At 46.4% G+C, this 19,404-nt stretch overlaps 1 protein-coding gene across 1 annotated transcript in view; it reads right to left on the bottom strand.

The window, feature by feature from the left end:
* LOC147906149 (uncharacterized) overlaps positions 1-19,404 on the bottom strand; it is a 104,540-nt gene that overhangs the window by 28,447 nt on the left and 56,689 nt on the right. Inside the window, exon 8 of the mRNA XM_087383419.1 lies at positions 8,918-9,010. Within this exon, the coding sequence (XP_087239545.1) occupies positions 8,918-9,010 (93 nt within the window). The remainder of the gene's footprint in view (positions 1-8,917; positions 9,011-19,404) is intronic.

Raw genomic sequence — 19,404 nt, 5'->3', positions numbered from 1 at the left:
TCCACCGATGCTCCTAATTGGGATAAATTTCAGTTTTCTATTGACTTGCAAAAATCCCTCAGGAATAGAAAAATCACTCTTTTCTTTTAGATTTCTATTCATGGAGGATTGAAGTGAACCTGTGGAGGTCCAAGTTTGGGGCGCCCCTTACGTGCCCTTGGCCTTTCTACACAGGAGTCCATTTACCATTGTCTATGGGATTTGCAAATAGGTGAGGTTTATCTAGAAGGGGATTGCTAGTCTTTTGAGCACTTTTGTTCCTTCCTCCTTTTGTATGACCTGGGGTTTGGTGGCTTGGCTCTCTCTTGTGGGTCCTTAGGTCTTTTATGAGAGGCATGACTCTTCTTGGGCTCTTTGGTTTGACGACATTTAGTTTGAAGGTTCTTCCACCTGATGATGGAGGACTTGGTTGGCACTCCTATAGTCAAATCCTCAAACAACGCTACCAGGCTAGAGGTAAGCAAAGCTCTTTTTGAAAATCTAGTTGGAGCGTCTAGAAATGAAACTATTGAGGGACATTGAAGGCAAAAAGGACTAGTCCTACCAAGAACGTGAAAATGAAAGGCCATGTCCGAACTTGTGTTGCTGATGCCCACCATAATCAAGTTTCAGCAGGTTGGTTGGTCCATTTATCCTAGCTGCAATTTGCTGGGTAATGTGAGTTTTTGTGTGGGGGGGTGTGTGACTGAGTGAGATAGTAGGGGCAAGGAATAGAGTAGAGTGAAGCACCAGCAAAGCTCCTTTTAAAGATATAGCTGGAGCTTCTAGAAATGAAAGAAGGCTAGCACACCACCTAACCATGACGTCCGCGAGGAAAATACTCGAGAACTAGGACGTCCCCTCCGAGCCACAAGCTGAGCTGCTGGAAAATCTCCCAACCAGCCTGGTGTCCCATACCACTAGGTGGTGCCCAAAGCCCTTGGATAATCTACTGGGTCTTGGGCTACGCTAGAGAAAGCAGGTGCGGGTCCGCAACACGATCTAGGGTCCAGACCAGCAAGGAAGAGCTAAGCTTGCTTTGACTTCCGCATTGAAAATTGAACCCCTGGGCTCCTTATATAGGCTCGAGCCCAGTGTAGGCTAAAAATAGCAAAAATCCTAATCCATTTGTGCCCTTGCAACTCAACCCGAGAATCACCTGCCTAGCCCCAAACCTCTCCAGGCTTCCTGAGCCAGTCCTTTGCGCCTAAAGTACACGCCAAATTTGATCCATACACATGACATACTCTCCTTCCTCTAAGAACTCACTCCTGAGTTCATAAGAAAGTCTTGAAACTCTCTTTGAAGGTTAGTCCGTGTCTCCCATGTAGAATCCTTCTGAACACGATCCTTCCACTTTATTTTGTATTCAATCATCATTCTATTTCTAACTTGACGTTCACGAAGTCCAAGAATACATTCAAGTTCATGTGGTACAAAGGTTAAATCTTCAACCTCTGTAAGTTCCAAGAAGTTACCAATTGATCCTTAGCGCCTAGTACTTCTTTTAGTCTACCGACATGGAAAACTGGATGAACTCTTATGTTAGGAGGCAATTCCAGTTCATATGCAACTTGTCCAATTCTTCTTTTAATCCGAAATGGACCACAGTATCTAGGGGATAACTTCTTAACCATTCTAGTACTTAGGCTCTTAGATTCCTTGGAAACTTGTAAAAATACCATCATTCCTTCCGAAAACTCGCTCTGAGAAGGATGGCTATTAGAATAAAATGTATCCTGACAGCATCATTTTCAATTCCCTTGAATCCTACCTTTACTGGCGACTTTGGTTGAAATCTGTACATAAGCATAAAAGAACTGAAACATGTAACTGAATGCTTTGCACTATTATAAGCAAATTCAATCATGGGTAAATATCCTTCCGAAGCATATCTTCCAAGACTTGGTTAACTACTTCCGTTGGGCTATCAGACTGTGCACGTTCAGAGGAACTCAAACTAAGAGTGGTACCTAACTTCTCAAAGATAATTGTCCTTAATTCACGCGTAAACTTAGAATCCCTATCACTAACTATGTCAACAGGTAATCCATAAAGACGAGATACTTGGTCAACAAATTGCTGAGCCAATCGACTTGCTGTAACAGTTGATCGAGTAGGTAAGAATCTAGCCATCTTTGTCAAACGGTCTACTGTAACCCAAATGGCATCATGACCCTCGCGTGTTTGTGAGATAAAATCCATGAAAATACTGTCCCATTTATTACCAGGGAGTTCCAATGGCTGTAACAGTCCTGCGCTCTGAAGGCGTTCAGCCTTGGTGACTTGACAAATTCGGCAACCTACGACATTGTTTTGAACGAATTCCCGCATCTTAGTCCAGCTTAAAGTATGCTTCACTAGAGAGAGTGTCCTTTGTACCCTTGGATGTCCACCATTATGTGCATCATGATACTCCTGGAGAATCTTGGGTTTAAGATCCGACACATCGGGTACACATCTTTTCGTTTGGGGATAGCAACCCATTCCGAACAAATCATCTATTGACTAGGTGGCACAATCCCTAAGTTCATGGAGCTCCCATCCTAGACCTCTTGCCAATAAGGATTGAAACTATCAATCATGTAAAGCCCTCTCAAGGATTAAAATAGATAAGAGGATATCTCTGTAAATGACACAGCATTAACCATCTTAATTCGACTAAGGGAATCTGCTACACTGTTTAAGGAACCCTCCCGATATATCTGATTTCAAAATTGAAATCTTGAATTGACTCTTCCCATCTTGCCTTCCTCCCTCACAATTATGTCCCATCACACAAATACTTGGTTGACTGATGATCAATCAATTTAACAAATCTAGAACCATACAAATCCAAACATTAAGAGCATACACCAGTGTGTAAAGTTCTTTTTCGAGTATCGGCCAACGATATTGAGTGTTATCGAGCTTTTTATTCTCAAAAGCAACTGGTCTACCCTCTTGCAATAATGTAGCCCCAATCGCATAATCACTCGCATCGGCCTCCCAAACATAAGGCCAGGTAGGATCGAGTAGCGCTAGAATGGGTGATTCCTTGACACAAACTTTAAATATGTCAAAAGCCTTGTTCAACTCTTCATTCCAAGAACGCTGATTGGATCGACAACCATGACCTTTCAATATGTTGGTTAAAGGGACAGATTTTAGAATAATCACATATTGATTTCCTTAGAAAGACAATAAATCCCAGGAAAGAATGAAGTTGTTTCACAGTCTGAGGTATCGTTTAATCCAAAACCTTTTGAACGCAATCTATATCAATGCTAACACTTTTTCGAGAAATCTTGTGTCCTAATTAAATGATCTCCCTCATAAAGAAGTCACGACCCAAGGTTGATTTGGTACATCGTGACTTCAAGTGACCTGAGGTCGATTTGAATCTCTAAATGCCTTAGAGTTTTTATGTATGCCTAATGTGCACTACACCTTAAATCTATTCAAGGTTGATTTTGTGTGTGTTTTGTTTTGTTTTTTTTTTAAATCGTAAACTTTTATCACATCTAGACAATTCAAGATTAAATCGACCTAGGGTCGATTTAGAAGGTTCAAATTTCGAAATTTTAAATATTTATTATTTTATTTTCGTATTTAAACTTCTAAATTCAAACTTCACTTTTATTTTTCAAATGCCAATTTTGAGTTTGAAATTGTCGAACTCAACTTCTTCTTGGAAGAGCTGTCATGAGACTTGCCCTCCCCGGTGCCAGAAGTCGGCTTGAAGAACTTATGTTTGTTCTTCTCTCCTCTATCCGAAGTGGCTGGCCGCTTTGCTGAGGTCATCGTGTCATCATATAGGCGTGCATAATTAATGGCCTCTTGCAAAGTGGTAGTCTTATTGTTTTTTATCTGAAGTTGATATGAGTCAAGTAATCCATCAAAGTGATGGGATCCATTTTTGTTGCTAGTGTCTGCAAGTCGTGGAATTTCCATAGGTAAGTCTCCAAGGTGAGATTCTGTTTGGTCATATCTAGAGCTTTGAACTTGCCGACGATGTCATAATCTTCTTCTTTCTTCAGGAACTCTTTTCGGAAAGTCTCTTCGAAATCTGCCCAAGTGGTGGGTTTGGGCTTTAACTCCTTCCACCAAAGCAGTGCTTTGCCTGACATGGATCCAACTGCCAGCTGAATCTGTTTGTCATCAGCAGCATAGGGATGGAATTGGAAGTGGACTTGCCACTTGTGTAAACCAAGTGTCCACAACGTCCTTCATACATGACTTCTGCTTTCTAGAATAGGGATCTGGAGTGATATTAGGACCCTATCACCAAGCTTCCGCACGCTTCTTGAGCTAGTCATGTGTACATAAAGCACACGTAAGATCTGGTCCATGCGCATGACACCTTTCTTGCATCTTTGACACGGCTAGAGATTCATTAGATCATCTGAGATGACCTATGGCAAGTATACATCCATCCATTATAGAACCATGTCTCCCATGCGATATGGATTACCATGGGCTAGCTCAAGACCTCACCCCACAGATTCAGATCAAAGGCAAGATGCAAGATTGCAACTACACAACATTGTAGAGAAATGAGGCTCTGCACTCTTTTGCAATAAACATGAAGTGGAGACTGAGAAGCATATCTTGATGCATTGTCCCAAATACCATTGCCCTTTACTCATGGATAGACCAAAATGAGCACAATCATTGACTACTAGGTCAAAGATGTGCCACACTCATCATACATGAGGTCACCAAACTTAGGTCTAGACTCATGAGACCCACCATAGTTCATGGCCTCAAACAACAAGAAATCACAAACTTCTTTACAAAAGAAGAAGTGGTCGAGAAAAGTCGAGACCAAGGCCTTGAATTTCAAGCACATCGTGTCAGTAGGAGTCTAGCCACAAGTGCCGCCAACACTCAACCGCTTCCAAGTACCATCATTGCAGCGTCTTGACATCAAGTTGTCTGATGGCATGACATAATGGGAGCTACTCCCTGAGTTTCCTTGAGTTTGAAACGTTGGTAACCTTGCTGCTCGTACTCTCTTTCAGGCACTACTATTGGCCGACAATGAATCCATAGATTGCAATTGTCTTTTCCTCTCCTTAAATCCCAAAGGTGTTCACTTCAACTTTTATACTCATTCTATCTTCTCCCATTCCATCTCCATAGCACTTTGAGCTTGGCCATGGATAGACCTTTTCAAAGCTTGTTCACACATTGAGGATTGCTATTAGACAGATGCAAGTCTCATCCCACCAATTGAGGATTGAGGCTAGGAGAGCTACAGGTATACCTAGAGAGCAGTGGACTTGCAGATTGTGCACGATGGGGAGGCCGAGAGAGAGGAGCATTTTCTATGCGCCTACCCAACCTATTATGAGATATGGGGATGATACCACTGCCTCTTCTAGGAGGGCCACGGCTTTGGTCCACTCTGCGATGATTGATCCACTTCCAGGACCAGGTTTGTATTGGGCTATGACTATTGGAGATGCGACGACACAAAGAGATCCTACTGTGACAGATCAGAGAGCAACAGGAGATGACCACATCACCGGATACTAAGGTAGACCGAGCTTTGAGGCAGGTCACGGACTTCTATGCATTGGAGTCAGCTCCACGGCATAGTGGAGTGAGGGAGGAGAGATAGCTGATATGAGGATAGTATGGATCAGGGGAGAGAGCAAACATGACGCCAAGTGAGGGACCATAGACCGACATAGAGTGGGACCAGAGCACACACGGTCGAGGTCGACCTATCTTAGCTCTCCTCAGAGGAGATCGCCAGAGACGAGGCATCACCCTTGACATAGCACATCGAATCCAGAGTTTGAGGAGACCATGTCCTTCTCCATAGCGTGAGACAGCCTGACAAACGTAGATCTGGGATATCTTCACAGCACATCGCAGAGCTATCTCAGTGCCGGGTTTTGGTTCGGGTGCAGTTTTCACAGGGACAGTTTTCATGATGACCCACGTAGCCAAAGCACGATTCACATGAGGGCACGGTGCTTTGGTCCGCCGACTAGAGCGACAATGCTTCCAAGATCCACCGACGGCTTTTCGACACCCTAGTGAGGCCGACTGCCATGTATGCGGCACCTTTTTGGGGGTGTGATCTTTTAGCAACAGAATGGAGGAGATTTGAGCGGCTATAGGTGATTATGGGCTCTAGGATGATTCGGAGTAAGCCCTCGGTCCCCCCATCAGATAGTACACGCAAAGTTTTCCATGACCCCTATCTAGGTTGATGCCATTTTTCAGAGAGTGACATTTCTCCACAGAGTTTGGGACCTACCTTGCGAGAGACTTCTAAGACTGGCACTGGAGTCTTCCATACAACTAGCAGAGAGTGGGGTCGGTACAGCATGGTATGCATGCATCACCGCATGGTTTGCCAATCACGGCATTCAAATGGATCGGCTTCCCCCGTTTCAGTATGGCATGGATGCACCACCCAAGTTGATCCCACGGGATGAGATTAACCACATCATATGGTTAGATCTCCTTCAGCTCCACACATCTCGCACTTGGGGGGGGGGGACCAAGAGTTCCCCAACAAGACCCAGCTCTATTATGACCCATTTCTGAGAGTATCGGAGATGGGCTCGTCATCAGACCTCAGTATCTCAAGGACAGAGGAGTCTCACACGCGCTGAGGATTGCCATCGGACAGACGCGGGTCTCGTCCCATCTGCTGCAAGGCAGGGAGAGCTATAGGCATACCCAAAGAGCACCGGACTTGTAGGTTGTGCACGATGGGGGCGATCGAGATAGAGGAGCAGTTTCTATGTGTCTGCCCAGTCTACTATGAGATACGAGGGCGTTACCATTGCCTTTTTTAGGAGGGGCACGGCTTTGGCCCTCTCACGACTGATCCACTTCCAGGACCAGGTATGTATTGGGCTCTACCTGATGGAGATGCAACGAAACATAGAGACACTACTACAACATATCAGAGAGCAGCTGGATGGGACCACTGCACCAAAGGGTACTGAGGTAGACCAAGCGCAGAGACAGGTCACGGATTTCTATGCATTTGACTTAGCTCCAGGGCATTCTGGGGTAGAGGAGGAGGAGCTAGCCGACATGAGAGATGTATGGATCGGTGGAGAGAGCCGACACAACACTGCTGGACGAGGGACACAAAGACCGTACACGACATGACAGGCGACTAGAGCACACACGATCGAGGTTTGACCTATTTCAGCTCTCCTCAGGGGAGATCGACCGAGGCGAGGCGTCACCCTTAACATAACCGATCAGATCTAGAGATCAAGGAGGACATGCCCTCCACCACCACGGGAGACAGTCCGACAGATGTAGATACGTCAGCTCTTTGCATCTCATCAGAGAGCCACCATGTTGTCTGGATACGTGGAGTCGGTTCATGCACTTGGGACTCTAGCTCTGAGTACTTGATATTTTCATGCCACCCTCATGCTATTTTGCTAACTCTTTTGCTATTTTGTACTAGTATAGCATTTTAGTACTCACCAAGGACCTTAGTGAGCCCTTTGCCCCGGCCCACAGTGGTCTATATGAGTTACTTGATTCCATACTTTGTCCCATAGGCCCACGAGGCCTCCTGCGGACGTTAATATATCTTTCTTTCTTTCTCTCTCTCTCTGTCTCTCTCTCTCTCTCTCTCACACACACACACACACACACACACAAAACTTTTTTTTAATAGTGAAAGCTTTGATTGATTATATTACAAGAAATTGACCTATAAAAAGAGGCGCTAGAATAAGCCAAATATACATCCTCATCTCTGGCGAGTCTACAAGCAATCAAAAGATTGCTGCAGAGAACGCTTTAAGAAAGCAAACAAAGAAAAATTGGGATCACTAAAGACTTTACAACCATGGTCTGTCCATAAAGTCCAAAGTGCCCAATAGCAAGCCCAAACAAAGAAAAGATGAAACTCCGGTCGTCGTTGTGGATGAAAACCAAAGAGCCATAAAAATTTCCCAAAGAGAACACTTGGGAATCTTGCTCGTAGCGTCTGTCAAAGAGAATCCAGAAACTGCCGAGAAGACGGGCAATGCCAGAATAAATGAGGCACAATCTCCTGAGAAATCAGACACCGATGACAATACAACATCCTCACCATTCTATTCCTTGGCCTTGCAAAGTATATGCTCAAATGTCTACATACAATGGAAAGGCGTTTCGAGAAGTCTTAGAGATCCTCACATCTCCTGTCAGCCCCCTCACCAACAGCATAAGCAGGCACGTTGGAGAGAGATGGCATACCTAGTGTTCTAGTCTTGACTCAGACCTAGGACACCTTGGAGGACACGGATGCTCTTGATGACCATGTCTTTCTCCAAACACCATACAAACATCTATGTAGGTATAGGATTGACATTACTGGTTTTAGGAACCATGTCACATTTGCAGGAAATTCAAGTACCTGGTGTAGGATTGTCCCATGAGGACTAGACACAACTGGAGATGGCTAGGACTGCTACCTAAGCTCCTCGTCCCCCTTCTAACCACCCCTAGAGTCAAGCTTAGGTTTGGAGAGTAGTACAAGATCGCAAGTACCAACACTCCCCAATGGCATTCTAACCTCCAGTTCTCTTGTTTCTACCTCCTGAATCACTCGCAAGGGGTGACGAGCCCCTTCTAGAGGAGGAGGAGGATATCAATGCAGATCGTGAGGTTGTTGGAGACCCGATTACGCTCTATGTGATGTCAGGGATTTGATATACACGATCCAAGCGATGACAAATTTCCAGCTCACACCCCCGAGAGATTGTTGACCTTCAATTTGGATCCACCAGGCCCTGTAAAGCTTCCACCCCTCTCCTTGATTTATGTCAAGTATGGCCACGCTTTCTGCACCCAAGGTGCAATTGCCTCCACTACCAGATCAAGTAAAGATTAAAGAATTCAAAGGCCTGAAAGCAAAGTTGATGTTGTCCATTAGGGTGACAATAAAGAAACTATAAAGATAAATCGCATAGATTCTTACCGATTTGTGTATCTCAGAAGAGCTGTCCCACGAGGTTCTTGTCGGACGCAACAAACAATCAATTTGTGCAAGACCCAACCCATTCTGTACAATCTAAAAAGACATTTGCAAACACAAATTTGAAAATTAATAGCGTAGCCTTGGAAAACTGATAACTTAGCATTGAAGATAAGGAGAGAGAGATATGAAACAATACACTCACAACTATAAGCAAAAAGGAGAGGCAAAAACAAATTTCTATTCTACAAAATGTAAATAAATTAACGAACGTTTACAGACTGAAATGAGATAAATGTCAAACTGCAGTATGACTCTCAAGATGCCACACTCCAGGACAGCTTGCATAAGAAAGAGTCAATACTAATTAGTTGACCCTATCAAGCTTAGGTATACATCATAAGCCCAAAAGAAAATTAGAAAAGTGGAAAGAGTAAGTACGATGGGGACCATTATTAAGTTCTAGTCAGAGCTACGCTGCCCTGCTGCCGGTTTCCTGCTAGCTGCCTCCCCACTGGCTCCCTGCTAGCAGCTCTCCTGTCCCCTCTGACCCTACTCCCTTGTTCACTTCTCTTTCTGCCCTGTTTGCCCTCCTCCCACCTCCATTCCACTTTCTCCCCAACTCTACAAGGGGTCATTTTGCAGCCCCTCAAGGGCACAGCCTTTTTTAGGGGAGCCACAAGCCAATTCAGGCTTGATGCTCTGCCCTCCCTCAATCCCTCCTCACACTCCTAAATCTTGCCCGCCCTCCTGGTGGTTTTCCCTCAAAAACCCCCTCACAATCCTCCACCCTACCCCCTTATCAGCTCGTCCCTCCCCTGCAAGTCTTCCTTTCCAAAACCCCCCACCACCACCCTTTATAGCTCGTCCCCTTCCTGCTGCTTTTCTTCTCAAAGCCCCCTTACTCCTCTCAACAGCCCCCATCTAGCCCCTTTTCCAACTCGCCCCTCCCCTACTGGTGGTTCTCTGTCCAGCCCCTTTTCAACTCGCCCCCTGCTGGTTCTCCAGCCCCCCTCCCCCCCCTTCCCCCCTATTACACTTGCCCTACCCCTTTGCTGCCGCACAACAGCCCAGGGCGCCCCTTTCCACTCACTTTACCTACATTTCCCTTGCTTCTAGATCCTCATCTCCACCCTCTTCTGCACTTCTTCTACCTGCTTCCTAGGGCACTTCTCAATGCCATGTGCCATCCTTATCATTACTCCCATATCGGCACAAGTGGGACTCATTGACAGTTCTATTGTGATCTGGTCTTTGCAAATGTCTTCTACACACTGGATGGGCTTGCACAAACTCAGAAGCAGTTGGACCTTTTGGACTTCCTTGACCATTGATCTGTTGATCCACCTTGTCACGACATCGGGTCAGGTTTTACCACACCTATGCTGACATCAAATATAGTTCCTCCTAAGGCGAGCACCATATCAGACGCAGTCATCTATTTCATTGTTTAGAAAGCACATAGGGGCACATGACCTCTTGTGACATTCAATGATTCCCATGCAGGAGATAGTTGCAGGCCCCCGACTCTAGATTCTCTTTCCTCACAACTATCATCCCTGCTACATATTTCTTTAGATCATCCACATGTGCCTCTAACAGTATTGAGCAGACTCCTTCATCTTTGCAGCCCACTCTAGAGCTTGTTATTCAGGTTGACACCCCTTAAACAGTTGTGGTAGAGGTTTCACAGGTGCACGGGGGTCAATAGGTAATTTAACAGACATATGACCTGGAAAGATTATTTTTAGGATGGGCCCTTGCCCCCTCTGGCTCAGTGTCCCCCACTTCATGAGTGATATGCTAGCACATTATGTCACTTCCTCATTCGGCCAATCATTCTCCAATGTGGCACATATGGAGCTGCAAAAAAAAGATTATCTACACCTCCTTACTGACATTTAAAAAAAGGTCTCCTGTGTATTTTCACCATCCCTGTACAAAATGCCCTTGAAGCCAGATCTTGCACAACCATTGTTACCTCACCCTCAATACTATTGCACCAGTGGAGGCCTTGAAGTCGTTGGAGGATCAAGGCCTGGCTGCCATATTTGACGAGCATGGAGACTGACATGGCAGATAGGATGAGCTGTAATGACAAATATGCATGGGCCAAGCAGCCCATACAAATGGAATTGATGGGCCTATTTTTGGAGCCTATGAAATCCCTATAAATATTGTACAAGTTGTATATATCACATGTAGGAGCACCAATAGGTAGGTGGGATCAGCCCTGCTAAGCAAAGTCCAGGCTAGTGTGTATTAGCTCTAGGCATAGGAAGTAGCAATAAAGAACAAAATAAGAGCTTTTGAGTTTGCTATGATTTTGTGGACAGACACAGATTACAAGTGATCATGTGGCCACTCTCGGATAATTATAGTGCCCACAGACTTCTAATTGTGGATCGTGGGAAACTGGCAGCAGAGTGCATGTGTTGGAAAGATGGGGACTAAGGGAAGCACTGAGAGATGAGCACACCTTACTGGAGTTCATGACAAAGGTAGTGGTTGCATGGCGGCCGAAAGTTTGCATGAGCAGCCAACAATAAAGGGTCAGTTAAGTACAAGCGGTCCTATGGATTGTCTTTTGCAAGGGAGGTTGCATGGGCACATGCCAGCTAAAAATAGACCTAAGGTCGTTTTTTTGCATGACAAGCTACTTTCGGAGCCCTAGAAAGCTGAGGAGGTCTTTTTTGAATGGGCGAGCTGATTTGGGAGGTCCCATGGCTAAATTTGAAGAAAATTCTAGCACAAGAGAGCCGTGGGAGCTGCCTTATACATGCACTTTACACAGACCGAGGAGCAGTGCAGTGACCATATCTTGAGTTATGCAACGAATTTTGACCTGCTTCTTGAAAGAAAGTTGTAGAGTAGCTCAAGAGATAAATTTTGGTTTTTAGAGTGTGTCAATCCGACTTCTGTAAAAAAAGTTCTGCTTCTGCAAGGGTTGCGCCAGTTTTTGGCACTAGTTTCCAGGTGTTGTTGTGGGCTTGTGTGTACATATGTAGGAAGAGAGTTGGCGCTGCGTTGTGGCGTAACATTTCCTGTTCTTGCGCTAAGTCTGGCACAGGTATTGGGTTGTTGTGGTGAGGAGCGTCTTGGTGCTGCCAAGAGCTTTCCATTGTTTTCTGCACGTGGCTAGCTCGCAGGGTGTTGCCGGTTCATGCGAGAGGTTTCGTGTGTTGAGAAACCGGAGATTGTGAAGTTTGCACAGATTTGTGGAAGAAAGTTGCGGAGAGGAGATCGTTTTGGGTACCAAGATCGCCTTCTGAGGTTCTGTGGGCGCCAGTTGTCCAGTTTGATTGGCAAAGAGCTTCCTATCCGATCTTGTAGGGGTTTGCCCTACAGGGAATATAGCGCATTTCATGTGATTTAGAAGCGGCGTCTTCTTGCTTGGTGTTCATGGGTTTTGCGGTTCATGAGAGGTTGATTGGGAGAGAGCTTCCTGTCCGATGTCAGTTGTCCAGTTTGATTGGCAGAGAGCTTCCTATCCGCCCATCCTGTGGGGGTTTCCTTACAGGAAATATAGTGCAATTCATGTGATTTAGAAGTTGCTTGGTTTTCATGGGTTTTGCGGTTCATGATAGGATGATGTGTGCTCTATGTTCAAGAAATATATGAAACGTGACATATCATTCAGCTATAAAGGATGGTTCCTCATTGCTCCACCCTTCCTATCACCTTTTTGGTGCCTCCACCGAGGATCGAACTCCATATCTTTAGTTTACAAAATCGGAGGTTCTTCCATGGCAGACCAACAAAGATGCGGAGAACTTTGTGGATTTGTTTGAAATCACATGTTTTCTGAAGGATCCAGGACGGCTTTTTCAGGTGTTTGTGTTTTCCGTGCAAGACAAGGCAAAGAGATGGTGGTGGAATTACTAATCAGGCCAAACTGGAGTATCATGCTACAAAGCATGCATTTTTTGAGTTTTCCAAGGAAGTGGAAGATCCCTCTGTTCTTTGGCATGATATACTGGCCTTAACCCAATATCAACAACAACTTGTCAACGATTACACGAAGCTTTTTAACAGCTTATGGTGCAATGATGTGTGGCTCTTTGAGAGAAGAAACCTCAAAAAATGCACAAAGGGAACTGGGATGTTGCAGGGATAAGCCAGGGAAGAGGGCTATGAAAAATATCCTTCATAAGCATGCCCAGGATACAAAAGGCGGATATGCAACACTGCCATGCAGATCAACAGGCTCGACTGCAACATTAGCTCACATTGCTGCAAGAAAACCACAAATCTCTGGTGTCTGCAAATGTCAAAGTTATTACATCCCTAGCTAACCATGGGTAGTCAGTAAGTGTTAGCCTAGACCCTAGAGGACGAGGTTATTAGTCTAGGGTGGAAGGCCCTAGGGCTAACATTAGGAAATACTACCTGGATTAGTCTACAGTGGAAGGCCCTAGGGCTAACATTAGGAGATACTAGCTGGATTAGAGGTCTAAAGAGTAAAAGCAGTAACTCCACAAATCCTTTAATAGCTGCAAAGCTCTCATTGAGAGCCTCCAGAATCAAAACATCGCCCTGTATTTCCAGTCAAAGAAGAAAGCCCATGATGCTTCTCCTAGTTCCCGGTCTCCCTGATGGTCCTAGCATAGCTACAAGGCTTTATCGCTACAAGATCTCTCTTGTTGAGACTCCTTTAGACTCTACGGGCTATATGGAACGTTATTGTATAAATCTGCCATTAATATAAATACAAAACAATTTTTTTCCCAAAAATGAGGGTGTATGATTATATTATATTTTTAAAAAGCAAAATACATCTTTATATCTCTTCCTTCGTAAGCCAAAAAGGGAGGAAGGACATATGAACATGGAAGTAAGAAAAGATGATAATTCTGACAGTCAGGACTACCGTCATCATGACAACTAAACATAACAGGACAGCCTTTTGTTCAAGCTTCATCTTCTTCCTTTGGGGCCACTGTGTCGAATCGACAAAGCACCTTGAGAATGATTGTGTCCGGAACAGCAAGAGGAAGGAAACGGCCTTGGCTGGCTTTGACTCTTCGCTGATAGGAGGCACTTTGAGTCGAGCGAGGATTAGTGATAGCAGCAGAGACATTAGCAGAGGGTATGATAGGAACATTTGGAGTAGCAGAAGCAGTAACAGTAGTAATAGGAACAATTTTCATTTTTTATTTGCAAAAATAAAGTATTAAAGAAAACCGTTAGAGCAAGCTCCATACGGGATACACCATGCAATGCATGAAAAGCTCAAGAGCCAAAAAGAAAGGATTGGGGCTGATAGTGCCATCTCAATCCGGTAGAAACCTCCGAGAAAAAGGGAGAACCCCTCCAAACTTGAAGAAATACAATCCTCCTAGAAGAGGCTGCCCGTGAAGGGCCCTGCATGCTAGCCCATATGGCTATCAAAGTGTGAACCGTGTCACTCCAAATACCTGTGACCACCTGTGATGGGTGTATTTGGGTGCCATCCAAGGCCTCTGTGCATCTGGCTCTTCAAATGTGCCAAGAGGAAATGCTAGCCAAATCTCCCAAGAGGGGTCCACTGAAGCATGTGAAGCTCTGAAGGGAGTAAGTGGTACATCCTAAAGAGAGCAGAGCTCTATCACCTGCCGGCGGATCGAGAGTGCCCAAGAAGAAGGCTCACCCTCATAAAATGATGAATCCATGAAAAGCCAATGTCAACTCCCCAGCCTGGAGTGTCCTTATCACTGATCCAAAAGCCAAAGGATTTATGCCAGTTAATGTGTGCCCCTGTAGCTGAGCAAAAGATATCCAAGGCTGTCCGGAAAGAATCAAGTGATTGCGAAGAGGCCTCAATAAAAATAGCAGTGTCATCAGCCAACTCACAGTGAAGAAGCTCCTGCTCTTGTCTCAAGGGCAATCTCAGCCCATAAAGCTCAGCCTGAGATCTAAGGAAGATACTCATAGCTTCTGCCACAAAAAAAAAAAGAGGAAGGGGGCTAAAGGGCATCCCTGATGAACTGATCTGAAAATCTGAAACCTGTCACCCCTTACCCCTCCAATCAAAACCTGACTGTGGGCTGATCTGTAAAGGGAGGCCACCCCTCTAATCCATGCATCTGAAAATCCAAATTGTAGAAGAGTGCCCTCAAGAAAACCCCAATCTACTCTGTCATTGGCTTTCTCAAAGTCTAAGAGTAGAACTGCCAGCCTCTGCCCGCTCTGCATAGCCCACTGTGTGGCTTTCTAAAAGGAAAAGATATTATCAAATATGGTCCTGCCATGCACAAAGCTAACACGGTCCCCTCTGTTGTTCGGAGCATAGAGGTTGAGGAAACCAACCTTATGTCCGTGAATCAGAAGTAAAACCCACTGGGCTCTGGAGGGGGTGATAGTACCGTGTCCAATGACCAGAGGGAGAATAGAATCTGAAACTGATATGCATGTACCTCCTCTGGTTCCCAAGGCAAGAAGCCAAAAAGTCCAGCCTGAAAGTAGCTTACCCGACTTGGAGCAATCTCTGACGTCCAGTTTGTATTCCTGAAGAAAAAGAATGTTTAAGGAACCACCTGAAACACCTGGACAAAGCTAATTCCTGATCAGCTGTCTGTGATGGTGATGAGGGATGCCGCCCAATCCCTGTATATTCCAACTAGCTATCCTCATCGGCGAGAGGAAGCGGGTTGGAATACCTTACCCAACCTGGTGGCGGAAAAAGAACCCTCCACCGGAGCTGACCTCTTGCCATACACATGAGGTCCAAGTGGAGGAAAGTCCACAAGTGAGAGAGAGAAAGATCTATCAAAAGGGATGCCGATAACTGGCTCTCCGAAAGTGGAAGGTACAAAATCATCATTTGGGAGGTCAGAGAGGTCCTCCAGAGTAGAAAAGGAGTTCCGCTGAGCCAGTCTTGGGGAGGGGGTCCGAAGGATTCCTACCGAAGCAGGGAGAGAATGTAAGACCCCCTTCCCTCCAAGGAAGGAGACACCTGTACTGGGTCCTGATCAAGAAGTGCTGCGAATGAGGTGCCAACAACCTGGGCTGCTGAGGGAGGTACATCCTGATCCTGGGGTGGAGTGGAAGAAGGCTCCTGAACACTAGGCTCCAAGGCGTTAGCCTCCTGAGGCTCGAAGGGGGTAGCCTCTGAAGCGGTGGAGGTATGATCTGAAGTAGAGGGCCTAACCGCAAGCGGAACCCATCGTGGGCCAGAGGTGGTATGGGGTGCAGGAGGGACTTGAGTAGCCCTAGGAGGGGGCAGAGCCCGTGTCTAAGGCGGTGCTTGTGGAGTGGTAGGTCCTGCTCCTACTCTCTGTCGTAAGCTAGTATGAGCTGGTTGCTTTCTAGGCCTCTTTTTCTTCTTTGGGCAATCTCTGGCGAAGTGCCCCGAGGATCTGCAAATCTTGCACTGGTCCTGCTGACCTGCAACCTTAAATCTCTAGCGGAAGAAAGATCCATCGGGTCGTTGTAGCATGATGTGGTCATCTGAAATATTAGGGCCCTGGACAATGACCCTAACCCTGGGTACACCATCCATCCTGACCGCTTCAGTAGCCGAAGAGGGCTCGCCAGGAAGAGGGGGGATCTCTGCTATCACACCAAACCTCTCACCAATAACTAAAAGAAGCCGGTGATAAACTGAGGGGAGACCAAGGAACCTGATGAAAACAGAAACTCCCTGCTTGTCCTCTTCAATTGGGTCAAAGCCCAGTTGAAAGGGAAACAAAAAAATCCTCCTGGAGCCTAGAAATAGAAACCCGGCCTGTAGCAAGTCTCTTGTGACGTCCGGGGAATCTAGGCACACCTGAAAGAAACCTTGTCCCAACAAACGAACATCCTTAAGGTGGGGGGTGAGCTCCTGGGGAAGTGCCGTAAGCATCCAATCTCTAGCCTGTGATTTGGAGGGGTGTGAACCAAAGATGCGTGTGAAGAGAGTCGTGGAACACTCATGCTCCAAGTCGTTTTGCAACTACTGCAGCTCGTCTTTTGAAAATGTGACGGTTCTCGCGGTCGGTGTGTGCGGTAACGGATTGATTGAATGGGTGCCCATTCGTCAATCGAGGTGGGGAAGGCCGACTCAAACACACACAAAAAAAACTCCGTCCGCTTTCCTGATGCCCACGAGACCCCCAAAAAACGGGGGTACACCTGAAGGGAGAGGGTGAAGGAAGGAGGGAGAGAGGAGAGAGAGCAAGCCAGAAGAAGTAGGGGATAGGTTGAAGGAGGAGGGAGGTTGAAGAAGGGGGGAGCTAGAAGGGGGAAGAGGGAGGGCAACAAGGGAGAGAAGGGAAAGGGACAGCGGGGGTATGAAGAGGAGAGAGGGAGGGGAGGAGAGAAGGAGGGGGGGAGAGGAGGAGAGGGAAGGGGGGGGGGGGCGGGGCGGGGGGGAGGTGCAAGCAGTAGCAGCGGGGGAGGCAGTGAAGGTAGCAGTGCCGGGGGAGGGGAGGCAGCGCAGCAGCAACGCGGGGGGGGGGGTTAGCGCAGCAGCAGCACGGGGGGGCGCGGGAGCAGCAGCAGGGGATGGGGAGGGGAGGAGAGGGGAAGGGAAGGGGTAGCAGGTAGGGAGGGAGGGGAGGGAGGAGGGAGGGAAGGGAGGAGGCAGCAAGGAGGGGAGTCGAGGGGAGGGTAGCAGCAAGGGAAGGGGAGGGGAGGAGAGGGAAGGGAAGGGGTAGTAGGTAGGGAGGGAGGGGAGTAGCAATATTAGTAAGATTAACAACAGCAGGTACAGTAGGAACAGTAGGAACAATAGGAGTAGCAGTTTCATGCCGAACTTTATAGGTTGCACTTGTAGGGTCATTTGGGGAGACTGGTCGCTTGAAATGGACTTTTGGCTTGTCTTCCGTTGAACGGCTTGGAGAGTCATCAGTGGCGCCGGTGGATCCAATCCTTTTTGAGGTGGGGGAATCACTACAGGAACATTATTGTGGAGGGGTGCGGTATCCGCTCAAGGGAGGGGGTCGATCAATTCTTCACCCTGAGGCTCTGATTGTTCTGTGGCGTGAGGGTCCCATGAAGTATCCTTAGAGGCATGGGAGATCCAAGAACGTCATCCAGAGAACATGATTCAATCAAATGTCGTCGAACCGAAAGAGCCCAAGAAGAGTCATGTCTATCGTAAAGCACCTGGGGCCTCGAAAGAGAGAGATAAGCTATCGAGACTCAGATCATGAAATAAGAAAACATAAAGGTGCTCAATAATCTAGCAATCACGTTCCAAATGGCCCTCACCTATTTGCAGTCCCATAAGCAATGTTGCATAGACTCCTTAGTACAAAGCAACGATTACATGTGGAATTTACCTAGAACATCGACCTCCATTGGTTCACTGCAATCCCTCCATGAATAGAAATCCAAAAAAAGAGAGTGATTTTGAGGGATTTTCAGAGTCTCTTCCAAACAGATTTCTGCGAATCAAGAAAAATCTGAAAATTCTCCCAAGGATGAGAAGCAGCTGAGACTTACTGGCATTACTGACTATGTATCAAAAGAAGGGGAGTCTCTTTTGTCGGTGCCCTGCATCAATCCATTCCCATTTCTTGGGATCCCATTCCAAATACTTTATAGGGATACCTCCATAGAGCCAAAGCCTCTACCCCAAGGAATGTAATCTGGGTTAGGGTCTCTAAATACCATCCTGAAGCCAAGAAACACTGCTCCACAGGACCTATAACTCTGAGAGGCTGAAATGAAAAATGTATAAGTATATCTTCCATAGACGTGGACAGCCTGTCCCCAGACTGGACATCAAAGTCCAAGGCATTCGCGTCTGATCCTGTCTAAAGGGGGGGTCCGATCACTTCCAGAGGTGTTACCAGAGGCCTAAGGCCATGATTTGAGAAGCAAGGATTGAATGATGCGTGGACCTATGAAACTGCGAAAGGATCTCGCATGGTGACATAGGAGGTGCTAGGGAGTGCTGTGAATCAGAACAAAAAGAACAAGCTCTAAAAGGGGTCACTAGGAAAGAACAACGCTCATGATAGACAATGCAAGGTACCAGTAGGCATAGAGGGCACAATGCAAACTAGATGCATATCATAGAATGGAAATAGAACCAAGTAAGCCAATCTACCTTAGTCATCTCCCCTCGCCTTCCCCTGGTGGGCAATCTCCTTCCTTTCTCCTATTGGTTGTCCCCTCATCCTTAGCCATCCCACCGCTCCGTCTCTTCATGGCTTCGGTAACGGCAGCCAGCTTCAGCCGAGTTGGTGCATAACTACTCCATGTGCACTGCCTATACACCACCTTGTCTCTGACAAGAGCTTGACCAACGGATGAAGAATGTGCGCCACCTATTAGTCTGACAGCTAGGAGGTGGACTACCTGAAATGAAGACCCTTGACGTATGGCCATGTGCTTGGGTTATAAGTGATCATGTCCTCCATGTGACTATGGCATCCTTGTGACCATGTCCTCGTGTCCTCCATGTGACTATGGCATCCTTGTGACCATGTCCTCCATATGATTATGTCATCCTCCTGACCATGTTCTCCATGTGACTGTCATCCTCGTGACCATGTCCATCGCCTGACTAGGACAACCAGGTG

The sequence above is a fragment of the Dipteris shenzhenensis genome, chromosome 1 (genome assembly GCF_047967505.1).
Source record: "Dipteris shenzhenensis isolate YYH24624 ecotype China chromosome 1, Dip_SZ_1.0, whole genome shotgun sequence".
Lineage (NCBI taxonomy): Eukaryota > Viridiplantae > Streptophyta > Polypodiopsida > Gleicheniales > Dipteridaceae > Dipteris > Dipteris shenzhenensis.
This window is presented reverse-complemented; position numbering and strand designations above follow the sequence as displayed.